Source organism: Betta splendens, chromosome 13 (assembly GCF_900634795.4).
Source record: "Betta splendens chromosome 13, fBetSpl5.4, whole genome shotgun sequence".
Classification (NCBI taxonomy): Eukaryota; Metazoa; Chordata; class Actinopteri; order Anabantiformes; family Osphronemidae; genus Betta; species Betta splendens.
The window spans coordinates 7,376,171-7,396,317 of record NC_040893.2 but is presented as its reverse complement, the minus strand read 5'-3'; the positions used below and the strand labels follow the sequence as shown (position 1 = coordinate 7,396,317).

At 46.7% G+C, this 20,147-nt stretch overlaps 3 protein-coding genes across 6 annotated transcripts in view; 2 read left to right on the top strand and 1 right to left on the bottom strand.

Moving 5' to 3' along the window:
• Positions 1-372: 372 nt before the first annotated feature.
• dnajc30b (DnaJ (Hsp40) homolog, subfamily C, member 30b) lies at positions 373-1,695 on the bottom strand. Its single transcript, XM_029172396.3, has one exon. It carries the CDS (start codon positions 1,638-1,640, stop codon positions 534-536), a length of 1,107 nt encoding a protein of 368 aa, XP_029028229.1. The 5' UTR covers positions 1,641-1,695; the 3' UTR covers positions 373-533.
• A 386-nt stretch (positions 1,696-2,081) lies between these two features.
• Positions 2,082-5,714, top strand: bud23 (BUD23 rRNA methyltransferase and ribosome maturation factor). Its single transcript, XM_029172190.3, has 12 exons — positions 2,082-2,275; positions 2,519-2,556; positions 2,922-3,017; positions 3,254-3,336; positions 3,548-3,644; positions 3,738-3,834; positions 3,940-3,990; positions 4,081-4,166; positions 4,351-4,396; positions 4,475-4,536; positions 5,189-5,278; positions 5,376-5,714. The coding sequence occupies exons 1-12, from the start codon at positions 2,228-2,230 to the stop codon at positions 5,428-5,430; spliced, it is 849 nt and encodes a 282-aa protein (XP_029028023.1). The 5' UTR covers positions 2,082-2,227; the 3' UTR covers positions 5,431-5,714.
• Positions 5,715-6,051: 337 nt separating this feature from the next.
• Positions 6,052-20,147, top strand: part of stx1a (syntaxin 1A (brain)) — a 29,563-nt gene continuing 15,467 nt past the window's right edge. Inside the window, exons 1-3 of one of the 4 annotated variants that reach the window (XM_029172189.3) lie at positions 6,052-6,527; positions 14,539-14,616; positions 17,447-17,546. In XM_029172189.3, coding sequence (XP_029028022.1) covers positions 6,498-6,527; positions 14,539-14,616; positions 17,447-17,546 — 208 coding nt within the window. In that variant the 5' untranslated portion in view covers positions 6,052-6,497. The remainder of the gene's footprint in view (positions 6,528-14,538; positions 14,617-17,446; positions 17,547-20,147) is intronic. The other 3 variants (XM_029172188.3, XM_041073577.2, XM_029172187.3) reach the window with 3 other exon arrangements.

Below are 20,147 nucleotides of genomic sequence, written 5' to 3'. Positions count from 1 at the left end.
CACATTTACCACTTTAATATTTTAAATGTGAAACGTGGACATAACAGGCTGAGCCCTCAACGAAATGCATCCTCCCACACACAGTTTAAAGGCCTTGAAGCCTGCAGGCCTCCAGCTGCATGGTGTTAATGTATTCAGATGCCCTCTAGAGGTCAGACGTTACAAAGATAGAGGAGGGATAAAGAACAACGCAGCATGGCTGTAGATATGCTTATAATAGACCCAAATGTTTCCTTATAGATTCATCCCCCTTGTTTCTAGTAGGTAAATGTAAGTATGTGTTAAATTTGTGCTTTTTGCATTAAACACAGAATTTATTTGAATTTATTTTAAGTGTATTTTTGTAAAGTAACTAAGGCTTCTCAAGACAGATGAACCAATATCGTTTTTTGTTGGTGATCTGGCTTTTATTTTTTCACTACAAAACAATAAAAACCTTTCAAGGTCACCTTTAAAGTGCAACATAGTCCACGCTGTATTTACTGTCAGTCCAGTCTAAGCAGCACCGTCTCTGCCTGGCTGCTGCTTCTGCTTCAGGACTTGGCAATATTGATAAAAACCAGCCCCCCCAGGACCAGCAGCACTGACACAGCCACATGCACCATCTTGTCCTTCTGCTCCCTATCCAGTTGTTGTTTCTGCATCTCTCTCATTTGCTCCTTCCTCGCTCTCATTTCCCTTTCCTTCTGCAGCTGTGCTCCATAGTGAGCCTGGTAAAAGCCGTCAAAATCATACATGATCTTCCCTCCAGGTCTGGAGACGCGCCTGGCCCCCTGCTGCTGCTGTGAGGGGCCTGTGGGTGTGACTGTAGCCTCTTTAGAAGACGGCCTCCCAGCACTTTGGACGTCTGAATGGCCCAGGATGCCTCGGTCGTACTTCCTCCTCAGGCCGATGTTGCCCAGGACGCTGTAAGCCTCGGTGATCTCAGAGAAGCACTTGGTGGCCTCCTTGCTCCCTGGGTTCTTGTCAGGGTGGTAGATAAAGGACTGCTTGTAGTAGGCTGACTTGATCTGAGACTGTGTGGCACCGGGCGACACTTTGAGAACGTCATAATAGGCTGTTCGGCTTCTGTGTAGTAAAGGAACATCTGTTGAGCCGCTGTCGCTGCCCCAGCTGTGGCTTCTACCTGTTGCAGATGAATTATGAAATAGTCTCAGAAACTTTACACTTTCTCCACAACGTGGCTTCTCAGAGCGCCGACCCGCTGGAAGTAAAATAATGGAGCTGAAGGCTCTCAGCTGTTGAGGGGACCTGAATGTGTCAGGATTAAAGGAAAGAGCTTCTCTGGTCCACAATGTCATCCTGCCAGACAGCAGCTTCTCCTGAAGGACAGGCAGTCTGTCAGGGATGTACGCGGCTGTTTGGTGTGATTGCATTGTTTCAAAAAACCCAATAAAACGAGGCGACTCTCGCTCAGACGTCTCATCTTGTTTACGCTGACAAACACGCTGTCGTGCTGCTGTTCTTGCCTTTGGCCGAGCCTGACATTCATCCTGAGCCGGTTCTTCTTTAACGCTGCACGTGCAGGTTATGGGCAGAGGTCCCGGGGCTCGTCCGTTGCACATCGCTCCATTCTGGTTGTTTCTGAGGGCCGAAAGTCGGTAAACTCCGCTCTGAAGCCTCCCACCGACCTCTGCCATTTTACCGTGAACAGCCGGTGGCTGGACCGGAAGACTGCCGCAGCGTCCTGCTACGTCACACGACAATGAACCAATGACACGTCATGTTTACAGGAAGTACACCAAAGCAATCGTTCTGTGATTTCGCATAAAACTATGAAAATAACATAAATTGTCTTTATTTTATTTTATCTTGGTCTCTTGATTTTAAGATTATAATTACTGTACTATTAACGTAATTTATTTAATGTCATGTAATTTGCTTACATCTTTTCAAGCAATATGGAGTTACAAATTTAAATCGGAATGTAATATAATGTATAATAGAGACGTTTTTCAATTAGTAGTATTTGATGAAGGGGAAACCTATAGCGTCTTAGCCCACACTCCAGTCCAGATGGTGGCGGTAATGCACCATAATGTTGGTTGCCAATGTCTAATGAACACTAACAGAAGAAGCGTTGCCGTCCCTAGTTTATGACGTCACGGTGTTTCACGTGTGCTCAATCTGTTCTTTGCCACCAAAACATTCAGCTTCTTTGTAAAGTAGAGTAACATAGTAATAATTTATTCCTACTCTCTAAACCCAGACACACGTGAAGAGAACCATGGCCTCCAGCTGTCGACGGCCTGAACACACAGCTCCTCCAGATGTGGTCAGTAATTTGGGTCTTTCCATGGTTTTAGCCACTGAGCTAACAGCTTGGCATTAGAAACATCTTGGACGGTTTTATTAGCCTTTAGCTAAAGTTTACTCTCATTAAAATACAAAGTCGAATGTGTGTTTGTTGCATGGTTACGCTGTAATTGTGGTAAGAATGCCTTGTGTTATGCACTGACAAGAAACTAAAAGTAGCTGTTCAGTTAGCAATGTGTTCATCTTATTTACTCTCCTGCAGTTCTACAACGAAGAGGAAGCGAAGAAATACTCTCAGAAGTGAGTTCGTTGTCTTTGTGTTATGTTCACAGTGTGGACCAGAGTTGGAGGTGCTAATCCTGCTTTAAAATATACCTGTGGTGCCAGGAGGAAATGTGAATGTTGTGTAGAGCAGAGCATTTTAGAATAATGCCCATCATATCATCATTATTACTGCAATATAATGTGTTCGATGACATTTGATGTTGCAGCTTGTAAAGGCATGGTACAGTCCAGTTGCGTTACTTATTCACACTGTAAATGTAGTTTAATAATCTTCCATGAAACATCAATGAAGTCTTATCTTGACCAGAACATGATTATTTATTTGTTGACAGTAGTTATTCTAAACTAATTATGCGTCTTTATGCTTTGTTGCTCCACAGCTCTCGCATGATTGAGATCCAGACTCAAATGTCAGAAAGAGCTGTAGAGCTCTTAAACCTGCCAGAGGGACAGCCTAGCTTCCTGCTGGATGTTGGGTGAGTCAAAAACATAACACTTACAGTGCATCTATGCATGCAGGGCTTTGTCTGTGTTAGATCATCTTAAGACTTCTGTTTACCAACAATAAAATAGAAAGTAAACAAAGTTTAACTTGCCAGTATCCAATAGCTTTCTATCACTTGCAGCTATTCACTCTTCAGTCTTCTACTTTGCACTGCTTTTGCGTATTTGTGAGCTGACTGCTTTGCTTGTCTGGGTCTCTGTCCTGCAGGTGTGGCTCAGGTCTCAGTGGAGATTACCTGTCAGAGGAGGGACACTACTGGGTTGGCGTTGACATCAGCACTGCAATGTTAGGTTAGTTTAAAAGTGGAAGATAGTAGTTGTATACACCAGTATAATATCAATGTTATGATACATTCAATAACATGGAATTAAAAGTCCACACAACAAATAGTTCTGGGAGTGACACAGATCCCTTTGTGTCCAGTGCTTGACTGGTAATGTAGAAAACAATTTGATTAAAATCACTATGTAAGTCACATATTTTGGAATTGTTCTATAACAGATGTTGCCCTAAAGAGGGAAGTAGAAGGAGACCTTTTAGTGGGGGACATGGGTCAGGGGATGCCTTTCCGACCCGGCACCTTTGATGGCTGCATTAGGTAAAAATCGTTCTTCATTAACAATCAATCATGACAAATTATTTCTGTATTCGTTTTTCATTTACTTACGTGTTTTATTCTTTATTCTGTTAGCATCTCTGCCTTGCAGTGGCTCTGTAATGCAGACAAGAGGTCACATAGTCCTCCAAAGAGACTTTATACCTTCTTCAGTACTCTCTATGGTTCTTTGGTGAGTTAATAACTTTCTAGCGTTAATAACTTTTTAGCATTAATAACTTTCTCATCCATATTGTGCGAAAGCTCTTTCATGGTTTCTCTTTGTTTTGTCTTTCAGTCTAGAGGCGCTCGTGCAGTTTTTCAGCTTTATCCAGAGAACTCAGAGCAGGTGAAAAGAAAAGAAAATACTGTGCATCACAGACGTGAGGTTTTCTCCACTTGCCTTCACTCACTTTCATTCATCTTCTTCCCTCTAAAGCTTGAGCTGATCACCACACAGGCAATGAAGGCAGGCTTCAGTGGAGGCATGGTGGTGGACTACCCCAACAGCAGCAAGGCAAAAAAGTTAGTCTGTCACATGCAGGGCTTTTTTTTTGACATGTTGCGCCACAGCCAGCTGTAATTGATTCCCTGAAATTAGAAGTAATGTTTGTGCAACACTAATAAGAGCACAGTAAAGTATAGATCAACTCGACTGTCCTGATTTATCCTTGCACACACACTGTTTCATTTGTTTTGTTTCTTTCAGGTTCTTCCTGTGTCTGTTTGCTGGTGTATCAGGAGTCCTCCCCAAAGTAAAGAATACAGAAAATTTCCTTTTGATAATTGATTTCTTTGTTTTAGCTGCATCTCATACTGTTTGTTGATTTCAGGGATTGGGAACAGAAACTTCAGACAAAGCTGTTCCAAACCAGGTCCAGTATTCAGGACAGAGGTAAGGATGCTGTGTGTACCGGTATTTACAATAAGACAGTTGTCCCAGAGCAGATTATTATGATAGTTTAACTGTTTATATATGTATGTGGTCGAATTGTATGAAATCATTGTCAACACATCTAGTTGTGTTTAGTTTTGATGTAATGGGGTTATTGATTGTGTTTTGTTTGTTTTTATCTGAGTCCATCATATGAAGTTTCACCTGAGGTCATTTTTATTCATTAACGTGCATGTGTTCAGTTTGTGTTTGTGTCTTTGTGTGTTGTATTTCTGTATGCATTGTGAGCGTCCTGTGGCTATTGCTTTCTTGGTTGTCTCACATTAGTTTTTGCTGGCACCACTCTGATGTAAATGATGGTTTCTGAGTGGCATCATTTATATTTTGTTATGAAGCAGGCCTTGGTCTTAATAAGTGCAGGTTCAGTCATACCTGTATTGTTGAAGACTAAAGACCTAGAGTAATCAATTAAAGGGTCGTTGTCCTGCCTGATCTGAAGGACGTTGTCTGGCAGGTTTTCCTCCCTTTCACAGAGTAATGTTCATGATGCTGCTGCTGGTTAACACAGAGCCTGGATCTGTGTGTCAGAGACCAGAGTCAGACCACGGTGCATCCTAAACAATCTAATCATCTGCGCTTTGTCTTTGTACAGATGTCGTTTTAAGAACATGAAGGGAAAATCAGTGAAGAAAGGACGAGACTGGATCTTGGAGAAGAAGGAGAGGAGGAGACGACAGGGACGGTATGTACAAACAGTGCTTTGAGCAAATGAGGGATTTAGCATTTTGTACTGAAAGCTGTTGTTTTACTGACTCCCTGCTTTTTCTGCGTTCTTGCAGGGAGGTTCGAGCCGACACAAAATACACTGGACGCAAGAGGAGGCCTCATTTCTAGCTCTGACTCATGCAGCTGCGCCTTCATTAACTCTCATCTGCACCACCCCACAGACGGTCACCTCTGGAGCTGCAGAGTGTTTGGACTCTCAACAATTTCCTCAACGCTGTAATTCAAGTGGATGAGATGCAGGAGTGAAATGCTCTTACAGGCCTTTGCTTTTAAATTTGGACTCGTGTTCATGTTGGATGGAATTACATGTACAGGCTTGTACTGGCCGCTGATGACTATTACTACAGCACCATCAACACATCATAAGATTAAAATGACTGCTGTGAATAGACGCTTGTCTTATCTGCAATAAGTCTTCTTTCCAAATCTGCTTTTCATATAGAAAAAGGCTGGACAATCTTCATTAGTCTGTGGAAATTCCATAGGTTAGAGGATGTATTTAAAATAATAGTGTATACATGTGTATGATCAGTCTAATGGTTCCTTGCATTTATGGAGGGACGTGGATCAAAGTAAACTGTCGAGATATATAAATATAAAAATTTTCAGGATCATTCGTTCATAGAACGGAACGTCACTTGGTCTCTGTAGCGTTAGTCTGCCTTTTGTCTGGCCGCCAGAGGGCGCTGTGCGCCTCAGCATCCTGCAAACCACCTGGGCGTTATCTCTGAACCTGGTCAATCGATAACTACGATCCAGCCCAGTTTCGCCTCTTAGATAAACCCTCGGTCGTGTCTGGGTCGCACTATACTTCAGCCTGTTGAGTCGACGTCCGCGGATCAGAATAAACTCAGAAAAGCGGCTCGTGTTAAGTAAAGGTCTGTTAGTGATGATCGGGGGGGAAGTTTCGGGTTAAAGGAGGAAGGCCTTGCTTCGCCTTGCCTCACCTTTCCTCCTCCTCTGGAGAGCGGCCCCACCGCTCTCCCAGCATCAACCCAAAGAGGGGGAACCGCCGCCTCCCTCCGCTGCCAGACGCGCCTCCTCGCGTGCGTCCGTCGGTCGGTCGGGCTCGCATCATCCTGTCGGTCTCCACCCCTTCGCTCCATCATCACACACGGACCGAAGCCAACGGGAGCTGACGGAGCAAGAGTGATTTACCGGCAGAACGGGGAGCCATGAAGGACCGCATGCAAGAACTTAGACACGTAAGTTCCAGTCCTCTTAAAATAGACGCTGCAGGATTTCGTGTGTGGACGCGTTTTCGGAAAGCGCAGTTCCGAGGAGCGGAGCGCTGCTGGAGCAACAGTTGTGCCTGGATGTGACGGAGGCTGCGTGTGTGTGTGTGTGTGTGTGTGTGTGTGTGTGTGTGTGTGTGTGTGTGTGTGTGTGTGTGTGTGTGTGTTTGTGAGTGGCGACATCAGGCTCCGACAGCTGCCGTCGGCTGCCGAGCTTTACTGCGTGTGCGTGTGCAGCTGGACACAATCCGGCTAAAGAATAAAGGAAAACTCAGCTTCTCATTCTCCGTCTGAAAATCCACTTTGATTTTTTTTCTTTATATTCTCCAAGCAATTTCTAACCTATTACACGGTGCCTTTAGGACCCAACAGGGACTTATTGGAATGGACACTTTATAGTTACTGCTGTCAAATCTCGATACCGAGCATCATTTATTATTCAGCGTGAAATCGTTCGGTCGTTTTCTAAATATTTTTTTCCAGAATGACAATATGTTAATGATTAAACCAGCTCATTACCAAGTTTGATGGTTTAAATAAACGTACAAATCAGCAGGAATTTCCTCTGAGCTGGCTCCTGTACGTGCGCCAGGCTTGGTCTGGTGTGAGTAATTGTCCTGGGCACGTGCGGGGTGTTTTTAGTTGTCATGGCCGGTGGGATGTGTAATTGCTGTCCTGGTGTCAGATTGACGTCTCCGAGGAGCCGGTTACCGGAGCGCACATCCTTCCAGCCTGTTCCAGAGGCCCACGGCCAGAAGCGCTCTAATCCGAGCAGTGTGTGTGTGTGTGTGTGTGTGTGTGTGTGTGTGTGTGTGTGTGTGTGTGTGTGTGGTTTGGTCGATCTGGCCAACGATGACTGGAGTGAGAAATTGGTCCCAGCTCGCGCATTTCACCTTTTAAATGTCCGCCCTCAGCGCGTCACGGGCGGCTTTGTGCGAGAAACCTTTAACCACCCGCAACAAGGAGCACAATGTGTTGGCCATTTGTGTCATACTTGGCTGGTGATCTGTGTGTGTGTGTGTGTGGGGGGGGGTCTCACTTCGATTGATTTTTCTATCTTTTCGCATCTCAACCCAACTAAATCTTAAACTCGATGGGTTTTCTGGTTTGACTCCCTGGCTCTCAGCCATTAAATGTGCTCATGAGGATGCACATACAAGGGAATGCTGCTTCACAGGTGTGTGTGTGTGTGTGTGTGCGTGTGCGAGTGTGTGTGTGCGTCGCTATGATGGAAGGATGCTATTGTACAACCACCAGACACACAAATCATCAATTTCCCATTCACCGCATCCAGTGACAAATTTCAAGCAGTATTTAAATGAACCGGTGAGGATTGGCAGAAATGATGCATTAGCAGGTGATTCATTTCATTTCTGACCATACCTTTCATGTCAGAGAAATAGCAGCTGGGCCGACCAACGGCGGGCGATGCGGACCAAATAAAATTGAACTAAATTGCAAGACGCGGAGTGTTATTTCCCATCAGAACTAGATTAATATTCTTTTCCATTTACAGCCTCAGGTTCGTGCTGCTTGGATCCGGTGGCGACGGCGCCGCGGGTCAGGACAGAACGTATCAACAGAACAGTGCAGCAAACATGTGTGATTGGAAAAGTGTGTGGCAGCTCTGCATGCAATTATTTCCACACATCTGATAAAATGTTGATGCTTATGAAAATGGCACAATTTAAAGCTTTTATCCAACCAATATATATTTAATAAGCAGTTCTATAAAGCAAAAGATTCTACATAGACATGGCTTTAATTCATTTGATTCCTACATTTCCCTTTGTGATGTGACCTATAGATTCAGAAGCTCATACCTTGATATGTGATGAAGTCTAGGTCCCAACGTAAAGTGGTCCAAGCTGAAACACTTTGGACTGGACTGAGCCCCACAGCACCATTCATGATCATTGGAGCTTTTTGAGCAACTGACTCAACACATAAAACGAGACTGCGAACCAGATTCTGGGATCTTCCGGCACCTGATCCAAATATGCTCCACTTTCCAGAGTCACACTCGGACTTCGCTCACCGCTCTGAGCCCGTGCATCCCGTTGGCAGGACGCTGAGTCGCGTCCACGTGCACGGCACCTGCGCGTGAATCTGCTGCTCGGCCGCCGCCCGAGCCTCCCATCGCTCCCACTTCTCCCAGCAGTGACAGATGGTGCAGAAACGACATGTTTGTCGGCCGTCTCCCAGCTCCGAGCCCTCGGGGAGAATCTGCTGATGAGGTTATAATGGATTTCACGCGCCGCGGGGACTGTTATCAATCACCCGCGATTGTTTATGATTTCGCAGCAGCCGCTTATTTAATAAGGCTGCACCTGTAACAGGCCGCTCCGTCTTCATCTCCTGACATTTCGTGGGCTCCGGCTCCCTCCGTCGCTCTCGTCACTTGATTGACCGCATCTGCCTCTCTCCCCGTCTCCCTGGCTTTAATAAGAAGCCCGTGTTTGCTTTCATCCTCCCTGTGATGGTGGGTTCCTCCATTATTGCTCTCTCCCCATCAGCGATTCATCGGGCTCGCTCCCCTCGTCTTCTCCGTTCAGCCCATTTAGCCGATGTCTGATCGGCTCAAGCGGCTCTTTGCCGCGTGTGCGTCGCCCGTTTGGCGTCAGGCTGACATGTCAACTAATAAGGAGGACGTGGAGCCCCATCAGAGGCCAACCTCCGTTCATGCTGCTTCAGGGATCCAGATAAAGGGCAGGTCCACTCCTGTAATGAAGCGGCAGCGAAATCGCATGGTCATCGTCCCATATTGTGACGATCAACCACGAGAAGCATCGCGCACGCACACACTCACAAACACGTTATTCAGCCACGCGTCCGGGCTGCGTAATGGCATTAATGAGCCATGAAATGAGTGTGACCGCTCCGGCGTTCCACCGTCTGTCCTTCTAATGAGGTGACAGTTGCGATGACATGGAATATCTGTTGGCTGCTAATGGTCATTTTTGAAGCGTGTGAATCGGCCGTCCGTTCCCACGCCAGGAGGCCGTGAGATCAGAGGGCGTCCGCTCTACCTGTGAGATTCCCTGCTCCTCAGTGGCTGGTGACATCACTGCCTACAGTTCTACTGATGATAATATCTCGTTTCTTGCTCAAGCGGCCTGAGGCTCCTGAATGGTGATTGGACTGTTCTGCGTCTCCTCATAATGATCACGTCACTCTCTCATCAGTGGCGCTGGTTCTTTAGCGGTGCAGATACGGTTGACTGAACACTTGCTGACTGAAGCCATGTGAGCTGTCGGCCCCTGACGGGCTCCAGACCCTCTGTGTTGGTTCACAGTCCTCCTCAGTCATTTCACTTACAAAATAAACAACAAAAGCGTGAAATGAGCATGAAATCTCCACACTAGCATACGCTTTTTGTGATCTGACACCTGCTCAGCCTTCAGTGGATACTGTACAAGCAATATGTTTTTTTTGTAAATACTGGTCAAAGCTAAATTAGAGTCACAGAAACCTTATGGTCAAGGTACAAAGTCAATTTCAGCTGCAGCCTATTGTATTGTATTGTATTGTATTGTAAGGATGTTGGGGTCAAGTGTCATTTCCTCCTAATGGAGAAGAATTTGTGTAATAACCGCTGTTGTTTTTGCTGGAAGCACAGTCTCCTTTATTCTAATGGAAATGACAGAAGAAATGAATTATAGATTTTGTGCGCTCAGAAGAGAAACCGCTGTCGTTCCCGAAGCTGCAGGAGAACGCGGTGGAGGTGGAGGGTGAAGCGCAGCGGCGACTGTAAACATCTGGATGGATGTGACGTATCAGTATTTTCGCCATATCTGCAATATAATTGTGTTGGCGGCGCCGTCATCATCCTTCATGGTCAGCGAGTCTCTGTGTGAGGTGTGCTGGATATACGTCCCACTGGGAGGCGGGTGAGGGGGGGTGGGGGGAGAGAGCACCTGTAAACCCTCGCGTCACTGATCCGGGCGCGTAGTGACTTAAAGACATCCACTTTTTGCCTTAGAAGTCACAATTTAACCTTTTAGCGTGTTTCAGTTGGTATATTAGTGTCCAGGTGCGTTTAAATGGCATCGCTCTTTTGATTACGCTGTTAAAGGTCAGACAGACGCGAGGGAAGCAGAGGGCAGAGCGATGAAAGGCAGACGGCGCGAAAGAGCCACAGACGATGAAGAGAACGCAGGAGAAGCCAGCTGTTTGTCATTCCAGCCATACAGTATGTGTAGAAAAGACAGACAAACGGCGTGTTCTGTAACACAGACGGGATAAAACATCCTGAGTGTGGTTTATCTGGATAAATGAAGGACAGGCACACGCGGAGAGAAGGTAACGGAGGGGGTGACGTGGGCCAAATGCTGCGAAGGTCCTGCAGGAGGCTGAAACATAGAGAATGACGTGAGAGACCATTGGATGCAGACGTTTGGAAAAGTCCCGTTTCATCACCTCCTCTTTCTCTTTATTGGACGCGTCGAAGCAGCCCAACAAGTCGAATTAACCTCAGCAACATCTATTTATTCCACTGAGAACATAAAGCCAAATAATAGTAATAGTAAATCATCTCAGAAACAGTAAAAAACAAGGACAGAAGATGAAGTTGCAACAGATGCAGTTTTCTACTTGTGATCAGTCTTAAATATTGACTTCTCTTCTTTCAGCCTCATTTGTGGGACAGTTTCAACACATTCTCATGTCTTTTACTGAAGGCATCATTTGGCTTCATCTTTTGAAGCGACGGAAACGATGGAGGCTGCACGTTGTTTGAAAGTCAGTCTCTGGTCTGTGGATTCATGGGATTGGGCAGAATTTTTTTTATGTGGGGATGTTCAGGAACTTAAGGCTGTGGAGGCTGTTACGTACGAAGAAGAGCCTTTTTTCTTGTTTCGACAGGACGCAGGAATAAGTTTTCGCTTTGCTTCGATAATTAGCTTTTCTTTACTCCAGGGCAGAAATATGCCCAGACCAAACGAAGTACAGAGCATAGATTAAAGTATTGATCTGTTTTGATATTAGGACGCTCGATCCGCTGCATATACTGAACTTCCCCCTAATGATCCAGGACGCAGGCCCTTCCTGGCGCTGCTGCGCGGAGCGACCGGCTGAATGCTCCACTTCCTGCCTCGTCCCCCACTCGTCCCCCACTCGTGTAATCATCCTGTCTCCAGCTCCGATGCCGCGTCCTCCTCCTCCAGTCGCGGTGACAGTCCTTCAGCCGGCGATGCTGCGGCGTCGGCCTGTTGTTTCGCTGCGTCAGCGTTTTGAACCGCGTTAACGTGATGGAAAGTAAAATCCCCGTTTGCCCTGAATTTGCATTTCTCTCGTTGGAATTTACATCGTTCATGATTCGGGCCTTGCACCGATTCTTCTGGTGACCTTTAAATTCAGCATTTCCTAAAAACCTCATCTCGGCCGCTCCTCTGACTCGGTGTCAGCTGGTTCTGTGTGCTTCTGGGCTGTAGGTGTCTCGCCGCGTGGGTGGCGGACGCCCCGCGGGCTCCGGCTCGGGAACAGGTGAAGGAGTCGTCGTGCTATTTTTATGAGCAACACTGTGTGCACCCGGACCAGTCATTTATATAGAGTTATATGGAGTTTCAGGCGTTTGGTAGTGGATGCAGTATCCCAGCGCCGTGGATGCAAGTTAGCAAACGCTGAATGAGAAAGTGACTGAGTGAAACGCAGAGCAAAGACGTGGCCTGACTTGAATCAAACAGCTGATCGTATCTAACATATACAGTATGTCTGGAAATAAAGACTGACCTATTCATTCATTCATTAAAGGCTGTATTTTTTAATAAATCGTGATAATAACAGTGGACTGGAAGCAGAAGGTCGCCGGTTTGATGCCAGTTGATTCCACCAGGTGTGTCCTTGAGCAAGACACTTCACACCAGCTCCCTGAGCACCCACTGCTCCCCCAATGGGTCAAATGCAGAGAACACAACTTACCCAAAGGCATCCATGAAGCTCGGCTCATAAAATGCCTTCAGCTTATTGTAGATGTTCTCAGTTCATATGTCTTCGTTATTCTGCTTTATTGTACGTGAATAAATCAATGAAGTGTGCGTCGTGTGTGCATCTGCCAGTGAACACTCACCCGTGAGGAAGTGTACCTTGCTGCATTACGGTGATAAATCTGGTTATGTGCCCTGTGCAGCTGACACGCATTAGTATGAGTCATTTCTAATGGGACTGCAGGAAGCTGCTTGAACCGGCTTCAGTGCAAAGACGCAGGAAACACATCCACTGTAATATGGAAACACAGGAGCGCGATGAAGTGCTGCCCACATGACTTTCCATCTTAACTTGACCCGTCTCCTGCTGTTTTAATGGAGCCGGGGAGGGAGTCAGAGCTCTGTCTTGCACTTTGACTCGTCTTTCTTCTGTGCTGAGATCAGCCTCCTCTCTGGGTGTTTGTTCTCCTGGTCATGCGCTACCTTTGTCTCAACAGAGCGGCTCCCTGCTGTGCATAGAGCAGCCCTGATCTAATGACGGGCCACAATAAGGCCACTAGCCGTGCTGAGTGTCAGCCCCGGAGGCAGAGGCCTTGGAGCGCGTTGGCCTGATGGGACCGGCTGCTGTTTCCAGTGGACGCAGTGCTGTAGCTGCAGCGTGTTTGCATGTGTGTGCATGCGCATTGTGGCTCAGTAGGAGCTTTGGATCCAGGTGGGGGCAGGAGGTTTGGGGTGCACCGTTCAGCTTTCTCTCCCTCCGACCACGTCCCTGTTTTCTGCAGAGGCAGAACACACTAGTGGCTTTGGTTCTGCTCCTCCTCCTCCGCCTCCTCTGACTCCTGCTGCCTCTTCTCGCGCTGTTCTCTGTTCTTCGCCTGAAATGCACCTTTGTTGCTATACCAGCGCCCAACCTTTATTAATAATGCCATGTGAAGACTCTCGCCAAGAGGCTGACACCCTCCAAACCCACTCTTCAAGCAAGTCGAACACGCCTGCATCACTAATGTACAGGTTTGGACAAACCTTTTTAAAACAGATGAGGAATTGTAGTATTTTCATCATTTTACAATCCAGAATTGTGAGGATTAAATATAGTTTGAGTGGGTTTAGATAATATTAGCGTGATCACAGTGGCTTTGCAGTCCTCTCACTTAGATTTGTGCCAGTTTCCATCTCCCGCTGAAGTCTGTCCTCTCAGACATTTTTCTCAAGGACCGGATCCTCGCTCACGATAATTTCCCCCATTTTCTTACAGCTGCTTCCTTCCTCCCACACTGTGTCTGCACGTCGACAACATCTGCATTGTCCTTGCGTCTGTAATGGGGAAAAGGACGGTTTAAGCTTGACGCGTTTCACAATGTACACAATCAGAATGGATTGAAAATGATACAGCCAGGATGCACAGTCAGCCATGGACAGCTGGGCACGGACTCACTTCACTTCACTGCATTTCACCACATGATGTCATTTCCTGTTTAACTGTCTAATTAGCATCACTGCAATCGTCTACACTATGTTCACCATTCAAGGATGCGATGGGGAGGTCCATCCTGCTTCTGGTGCCCGCACACACGCACACACACACACACACACACACACACACACACACACACACACACACACACACACACACACACACACACACACACACACACACAATAACAAACACTATGGAGCAGATCTGAGTTGCTGTTTAGAAGTCGAAGTTTACTTTGCCCTCAGGTCTTAATTCAATAATAACTTGATAATCACTCAACCTGCGGTTCTAATTACAAGTGCAGTTAAGTGCTCCTTGCTTGTAATCACCCAATGATAGGAAAAGTGTGTGTGTGTGTGTGTGTGTGTGTGTGTGTGTGTGTGTGTGTGTGTGTGTGTGTGTGTGTGTGTGTGTGTGTGTGTGTGTGGCAGGGGTAATACTGTTTCCTTTAACCCTTGGATTACTTGGGTCCGTTCCCAGGTCCCAGTGCAGATGTGAGTCGCCGTCCATGGACACGTTTAGCATCTTTGTGTCTTTGCAGCTTTGCAGCTTTGCAAACCTTCTGATTGTGTGTGTGCAGGGGAAGGAGACGGCCGAGGAGGAGGACGAGGTCGCTGTGGGGATGGACAAAGGCTTCATGGACGAATTCTTCGAACAGGTACGCTTTGTTCACACATCGAAAGATGAATAACCTGCCAGCCTGGATTAAAATGCTACACTACAGTCTGGGCATCATCCTGATGCTGACTGTATTTCTGCTGTTTCCAGAGCTCTGTAATCAGTCTGATGCCACTTCTCTTCCCCTGGGGACGATTGATATGTTTCATAGCTGATGCTGTCGCTGGCACCAGTTGTTTATGTGTTTGATTTCATTTCCAGAGGACTTTATTGAGTCAAAAACACCCCGATGCTAACGATGTTCATTCCTGTTTTTCTCCTCGTGTGTGACCCATAAATGCACCAGGCACCGGGGGGAGGCCTCTGTAATGCCTGATAATGGACTTGTTACATACGTTTCCCACTGCAAGTCTGCAAGATTTTAAAGTCATAAGAATTCAGCTCAGTTCTGGTGTCTAATCCATATTTATCATTATACATCACTTATGTCTGTCAGCTGCCACAACGGACATATTGCTAATGTTTCTGAAGCCCTTCATCGCCTCAAACACCCGTGTGTGGGGGGGTGGAGAGTGGCTTTAACTTTGAAGTGTTCAAATCATGATTGCAAACGTTGTTCCACGCGGCGGATGTCGGACTGTCGACTGAAAACAGCACTGATGTGAGCTCTCACAGCAACATGAATATCGCCGGTGACCGAGCTGCAGGTGCAGCAGTATGCGGCAGCACGCGCTGCTACTGTAAGTGCTCCACAGCCGCCTCCCCCTCTGCCTCCCCCTCTGCCTCCCCCAGCATTAGCATTTAAACTCCTCCGTTGTGTGACTGTATGTAAATGCGGCTCGTGTGCGTCTCACAGATGCTCTGAGGTGAGTCTGTTACAGTAAACCAGCGCGTTCCGCTGTTGGAATGAATAGCGTTTAAGTTACAGTGTCTCTCGGGACCTCGGGGGACTTTTGGGAGACTTTCTGATTTTAACTTGGCTGAAATGTGTAATTGTTTCATTGAGATCAGTTACGCTTCAGCTGATTCAAACCATTTAGTTCTGCATGAGACGCCTGAGTCCAGAGGTCTGAGGTCCAAAAGGGGAAAATCTTTTAATTCAGGAATATAAAATGAGCTTTTACTTTTCCCCACAATCAGAATTCTGTTTAATTATGAACTTGGACAATCACGACGTATGTAACTTCCAGCTCACATCTAAATCATAGTAGGTAGAGGATGGTTTAAATCCGAGGAAGGAGCTTCAGCCCCGTTTCTGTTCTGCCGCTGCTTCTTGCCTCTGACAGACCGTCTGTCTCTATCACCGATATCAAAGCATCTCTTTATGTCTGAAATTTCAGTCTGGTACATCCATCTCAAGCGTGAAAGTGAGGAAAGAGGAGTTCTAGTGAAATATGGGGCTGGGAGGAAATTTCACAGGGAACATTTTTGGAGGATGCGTCTAGACGCGGGTGAGGGAGAGAGAGACAGGAGGAGGGTGATGAGAGAGGAGGAAGGGGAGGACGCCTGTGGCCGCGGGAGATGCAGACAGTGAGGGAGCAGATAAAGGGAGCAGATGGGGAAAAGGCGTAATCACACTCTGCCCCTGACTGGGTGCGTTAATTAAGCTGTGAGAGGCATCGCAGACAGTGGAGAGACCACTGCAGACCTCTCTCACCGCGAGCACGACCTCACTGTGTGGAGGAGGAACCATCAGGCTCCTCGCGCGTCAGTGCATTCGGACCCTTATTTGTCACACGGTACGAGTCGTCCTTTTGTTTTTCTCCTCGCATTCCGTGGCGGGGCTCGTTTCCTGCCCCCGAAGCCCTTCATCTCATGACGCAAGAGTGAAGTGAGACGCGGCAAGGCAGCCTCAGTGTGGCCTGCAGCTGCTCGCTGGAAAAAACACAGGCCTTTACGCCAGAGTGAGATTAGACGACAAAGCAGGAAGAGAGCCATCAGCTCTGGGATTCCACTGGTTCACAAAGGTTCACAGGGAAAATTTAATGAAGTTATAAAGTTCGGGGAGTTGTGTGTATTTGAATGTATTTAAACTTATCGTCTGTAGTGTCTGCTTTTATAAAATGTGCCTGATGTTTTTGGAGATCATGACTGCTGTTTTTCTCATCTTCTCATTCCGGCCCCCCTCTCTCCTTTCTTAACTTTGGACTCGACCTCCACCTGTGGCGCTCACTTATTAACTCTAGAGCCTCCACTCTCCCCAGTGTTCCTTCCAAATGCGGTTATGTCATTATTTAAAAAAACGATCAAATCAGCGGCTAATTAAAGAGATAACGAGAGAATAATGACCCGAGCCAGGAGGAGGGAGGCTGCGGTGAAGCGGAGGGAGAGCGGAGCTGTGAGGAGCGCTCGGAGCGAACGCGAGGAGCTGACGTGGACACAAGCAGGAGGGAAGTGACCACACGGGGCCTTTATGAAGCGGCGCAGCAGGTGAAGGAGGAGGAGGCCGTGGGCACCGATGACACAGAGATAAAAGGAGAGGCCGATGAAGCCACTGGCAGATGTGACCTGCTACTCCTCCAGCTGTTGCCTGAACCGGAGGCACAGCTGGCGCTGAGGCAGCGCAGACGGGAGCGATTGGGTAGAATGTTAGTGGCAGACGATGCAGACGATGCTGAGTGCGATGACGAGTGGAGTTCGGAGGAGGATGAACACGTCTGGCACCTCCACTTGTTGAAGCTGGGTCATGTTATCGTGCTTGTGTGTTATCGCCGACTTTATTTTAGAATCACAACATCAGTAGCTATTATTTGTAATAGTTTTCTATGATCTATAGTTTCTCTATTCACATAAATTGACAGTCACTCCCACTTTCGCCTGTGTGAGTAATGGCGAGACGTGAACCTCATCGTCTCGCTCCCTCGTTGCAGGTGGAGGAGATCCGGGGCTACATCGAGTCCCTGGCAGAGAAAGTGGAGGAGGTGAAGAGGAAGCACAGCGCCATCCTCGCGTCACCGAACCCCGACGAGAGTAAGGCTGTTTGTCTGCATGCTTGTGCTTCTGGCAGCTCAACACAACTGATTGAGATCAGCCATTGTGTCCCTTTTCAACCATTAATTATTGATATACGTTAACTTCATTTTAAATGATGTAACAAGCTGGAGCCTGAGTCTTTTGTAGATCCGGACCTCGGTCGGAGCTCCTGACTCTCCTCTCTCCTCTCTCGGCTTCTGGTGGATTTCAGGCTTGTGTCTTTTTGGAGCAGAACCTGGTTTCTGGGCCGATGAGCTCCATCCTACCTACATGTGTAAAAGCGACTTTGCTGCTGTTTCTCCGTCTCCCAACTGGCAAAGCGACTCGTCATAAATTATTTCATTGATTCCTCCGGATAAGGTCACGTTGTCAAAACCGATCCCGACCTTTTTCACACTCCTGTACTCTGTTGCTTTTTAATGATTACATTAATACTGCAGATGACTCAGGAATGAGTCAGAGAAGCTCTTAATGGAAGGAAGAAAGAGAATAAAGTCAAAAGTCACCGTTTTCTATGCTGTTTAATGCAGGATTAATTAGAATCCTTTTTGCAACTATCCCTCTGAATCAGAATTTCAAGTGTCTGTCTTTGTTTGTGAGCAGCTTGTTGGTCGAGCGCTGTGTTTGTAAGGTATCGCGGAAAAAGCACGATAAACAGCAGACGAGCAAAACATATTGTGTATTATCAGTAGGGTCATGAATTAAGCTTAGATTTAATAAAGATAATGAAACCCTGATTAGACCAGAGGAGACCGTAACTCTGCTTCTAGTGTCCAAATCAAGCCCTTTGTGTGTGGAACAAGGGCTGCATCAGGCTGAGAACGGCTGCCACTGAAAATACAGTATGTGAATAATCAGACAGAGGGCTGTGGGTTGAATGGCATGTAGTGTGTGTGTTCCTATGACTGCATTGCACATGCTCTGCGGTGTTTTCTAAGACTAGTAACCCAAGATGAGTTGAACCTTATTAATATTATCAATACTGTATGTGTGCGTTGACTGTGATGGACTGTTTCATCCACACTGTCTTTGCAGCTGCCGCCCAGTGTTTTCCTTCCTCCCGATCACACCTCGTCTCCTTCCTGATGACAATTTGACTTTACATGTATTTTTCTTTAGAGCACAAGCGTTATATTTGCAGTAGGTGCACATCTACAGGAAATCATTTATTCTTCACTGTTTTCTACAAACAAACCAGCGTCATGGATTTTCTGAAATGGATCGAGAGATTGAGAGAGAGGGTGGTCGTTCGTTTTCACTTCTTTTCCGCTCCCATTTGCTGATAAAGTGAAGAATGGAAGGAGACACACACGCACGCACGCGCGCACACACGCACACACACACACACACACGCACACGCACACGCACACGCACGCACGCACGCACGCACACACACACACACACACACACACACACACACACAGGTGGTTTCTGTCACAGTTTTATAATCACATGTCACATACGCCCACCTGAACACCCCCCCCCCCACACACACACACACACACAAGCTTTCTCCTCACTCGCTGCTGGGGAATCTTCGATGTTTGCTGACTGAGGCGTTTTCTAGAGATACGTGGCGTTATTTCCAGCCCACTCCCTCAGCCTGTATTATTACACCTGCCCTGTATCACAGCTTTTCTACCCACTTCCCAGAAGGAACTGCAATACACAGAGTGTCGTGGGTGCTTGTTTTTTGCTTAACTGATGTTATGGTGCAGTGTGTTTGTGTATTGTGCAGTGGTCTTACTAATGATGATGGATTGGCTTATAGCCATTAGATCATAATGGATATTGAGCCTTTGTTTCCTCATGAACACATGCCTCTAATGGAAGAGAAGCATAGAAGTATTTTATTTTTAGAAACATGATTGAATCCATAGTTCTCTATTAAATACTACATGAATTGTTTGCTTTGTAGCATTTGTTGGCCTTGTGCTGTCATTGCCTTGACTGATGAGGTGTGGTGGTTAGAGTTCAGCATAAAAAGTCAGAAATGAGGTTCTTTTGACGCTGACTTATGAACTAGGAAATAAAATCATGAGCGATGCCTTAATCTAATTACAGCAGCGTGGTTTTAGAAAAGGATTTTCCGTCCCCGTCCTCGCTCCCACACAGATGCGTGTGGTGTCAGATAGTGGTCTCAGAGATAAGGGGCTGTGACGGCGCGTGAGCTCTGACTGATCACTGCTGTAGGTACAGTAGCTTATCTCCTCCTGCTGTCTCTTCGCTTCCCTTCGTTCTACGTTAGAGAACATTCTACTGAATGTCCACAGCAATTCCCACTAACAGCTGCATCTACAGTATTTAATTAGCATAAAGAGTGGGCCTGAACCGTAGGAGGAAACCTGAGCGGGGACCGTGTAGTGGGATCATAAACCATTGATCCCAGTGCACTTAATGGGCCTTCCTGGTTTGTACATTAAACCCTTTTGAAGGAAGCGGCCTCTGATACGTTGCATTGTACTAATGCAACGTAATGTAAAAATCAATGCTGAGCTAACATAAACAGAGCAGATCTCAGTAGCTGAGATGCAGAGATGCAGGATGCAGAGACTGTGGTCCTTAGTGTTTATGCCCGAGTCTTTATTTAACGACATG

Coding starts and splice junctions, on each gene's coding strand:
- bud23 (XM_029172190.3), top strand. CDS start 2,228: ATGGCCTCCAGCTGTCGACGGCCTGAACACACAGCTCCTCCAGATGTG. Junction 4,167..4,350: donor AACAGCAGCAAGGCAAAAAA/GTTAGTCTGTCA, acceptor TGTTTCTTTCAG/GTTCTTCCTGTGTCTGTTTG. Junction 4,397..4,474: donor TATCAGGAGTCCTCCCCAAA/GTAAAGAATACA, acceptor TGTTGATTTCAG/GGATTGGGAACAGAAACTTC.
- dnajc30b (XM_029172396.3), bottom strand. CDS start 1,640: ATGGCAGAGGTCGGTGGGAGGCTTCAGAGCGGAGTTTACCGACTTTCG.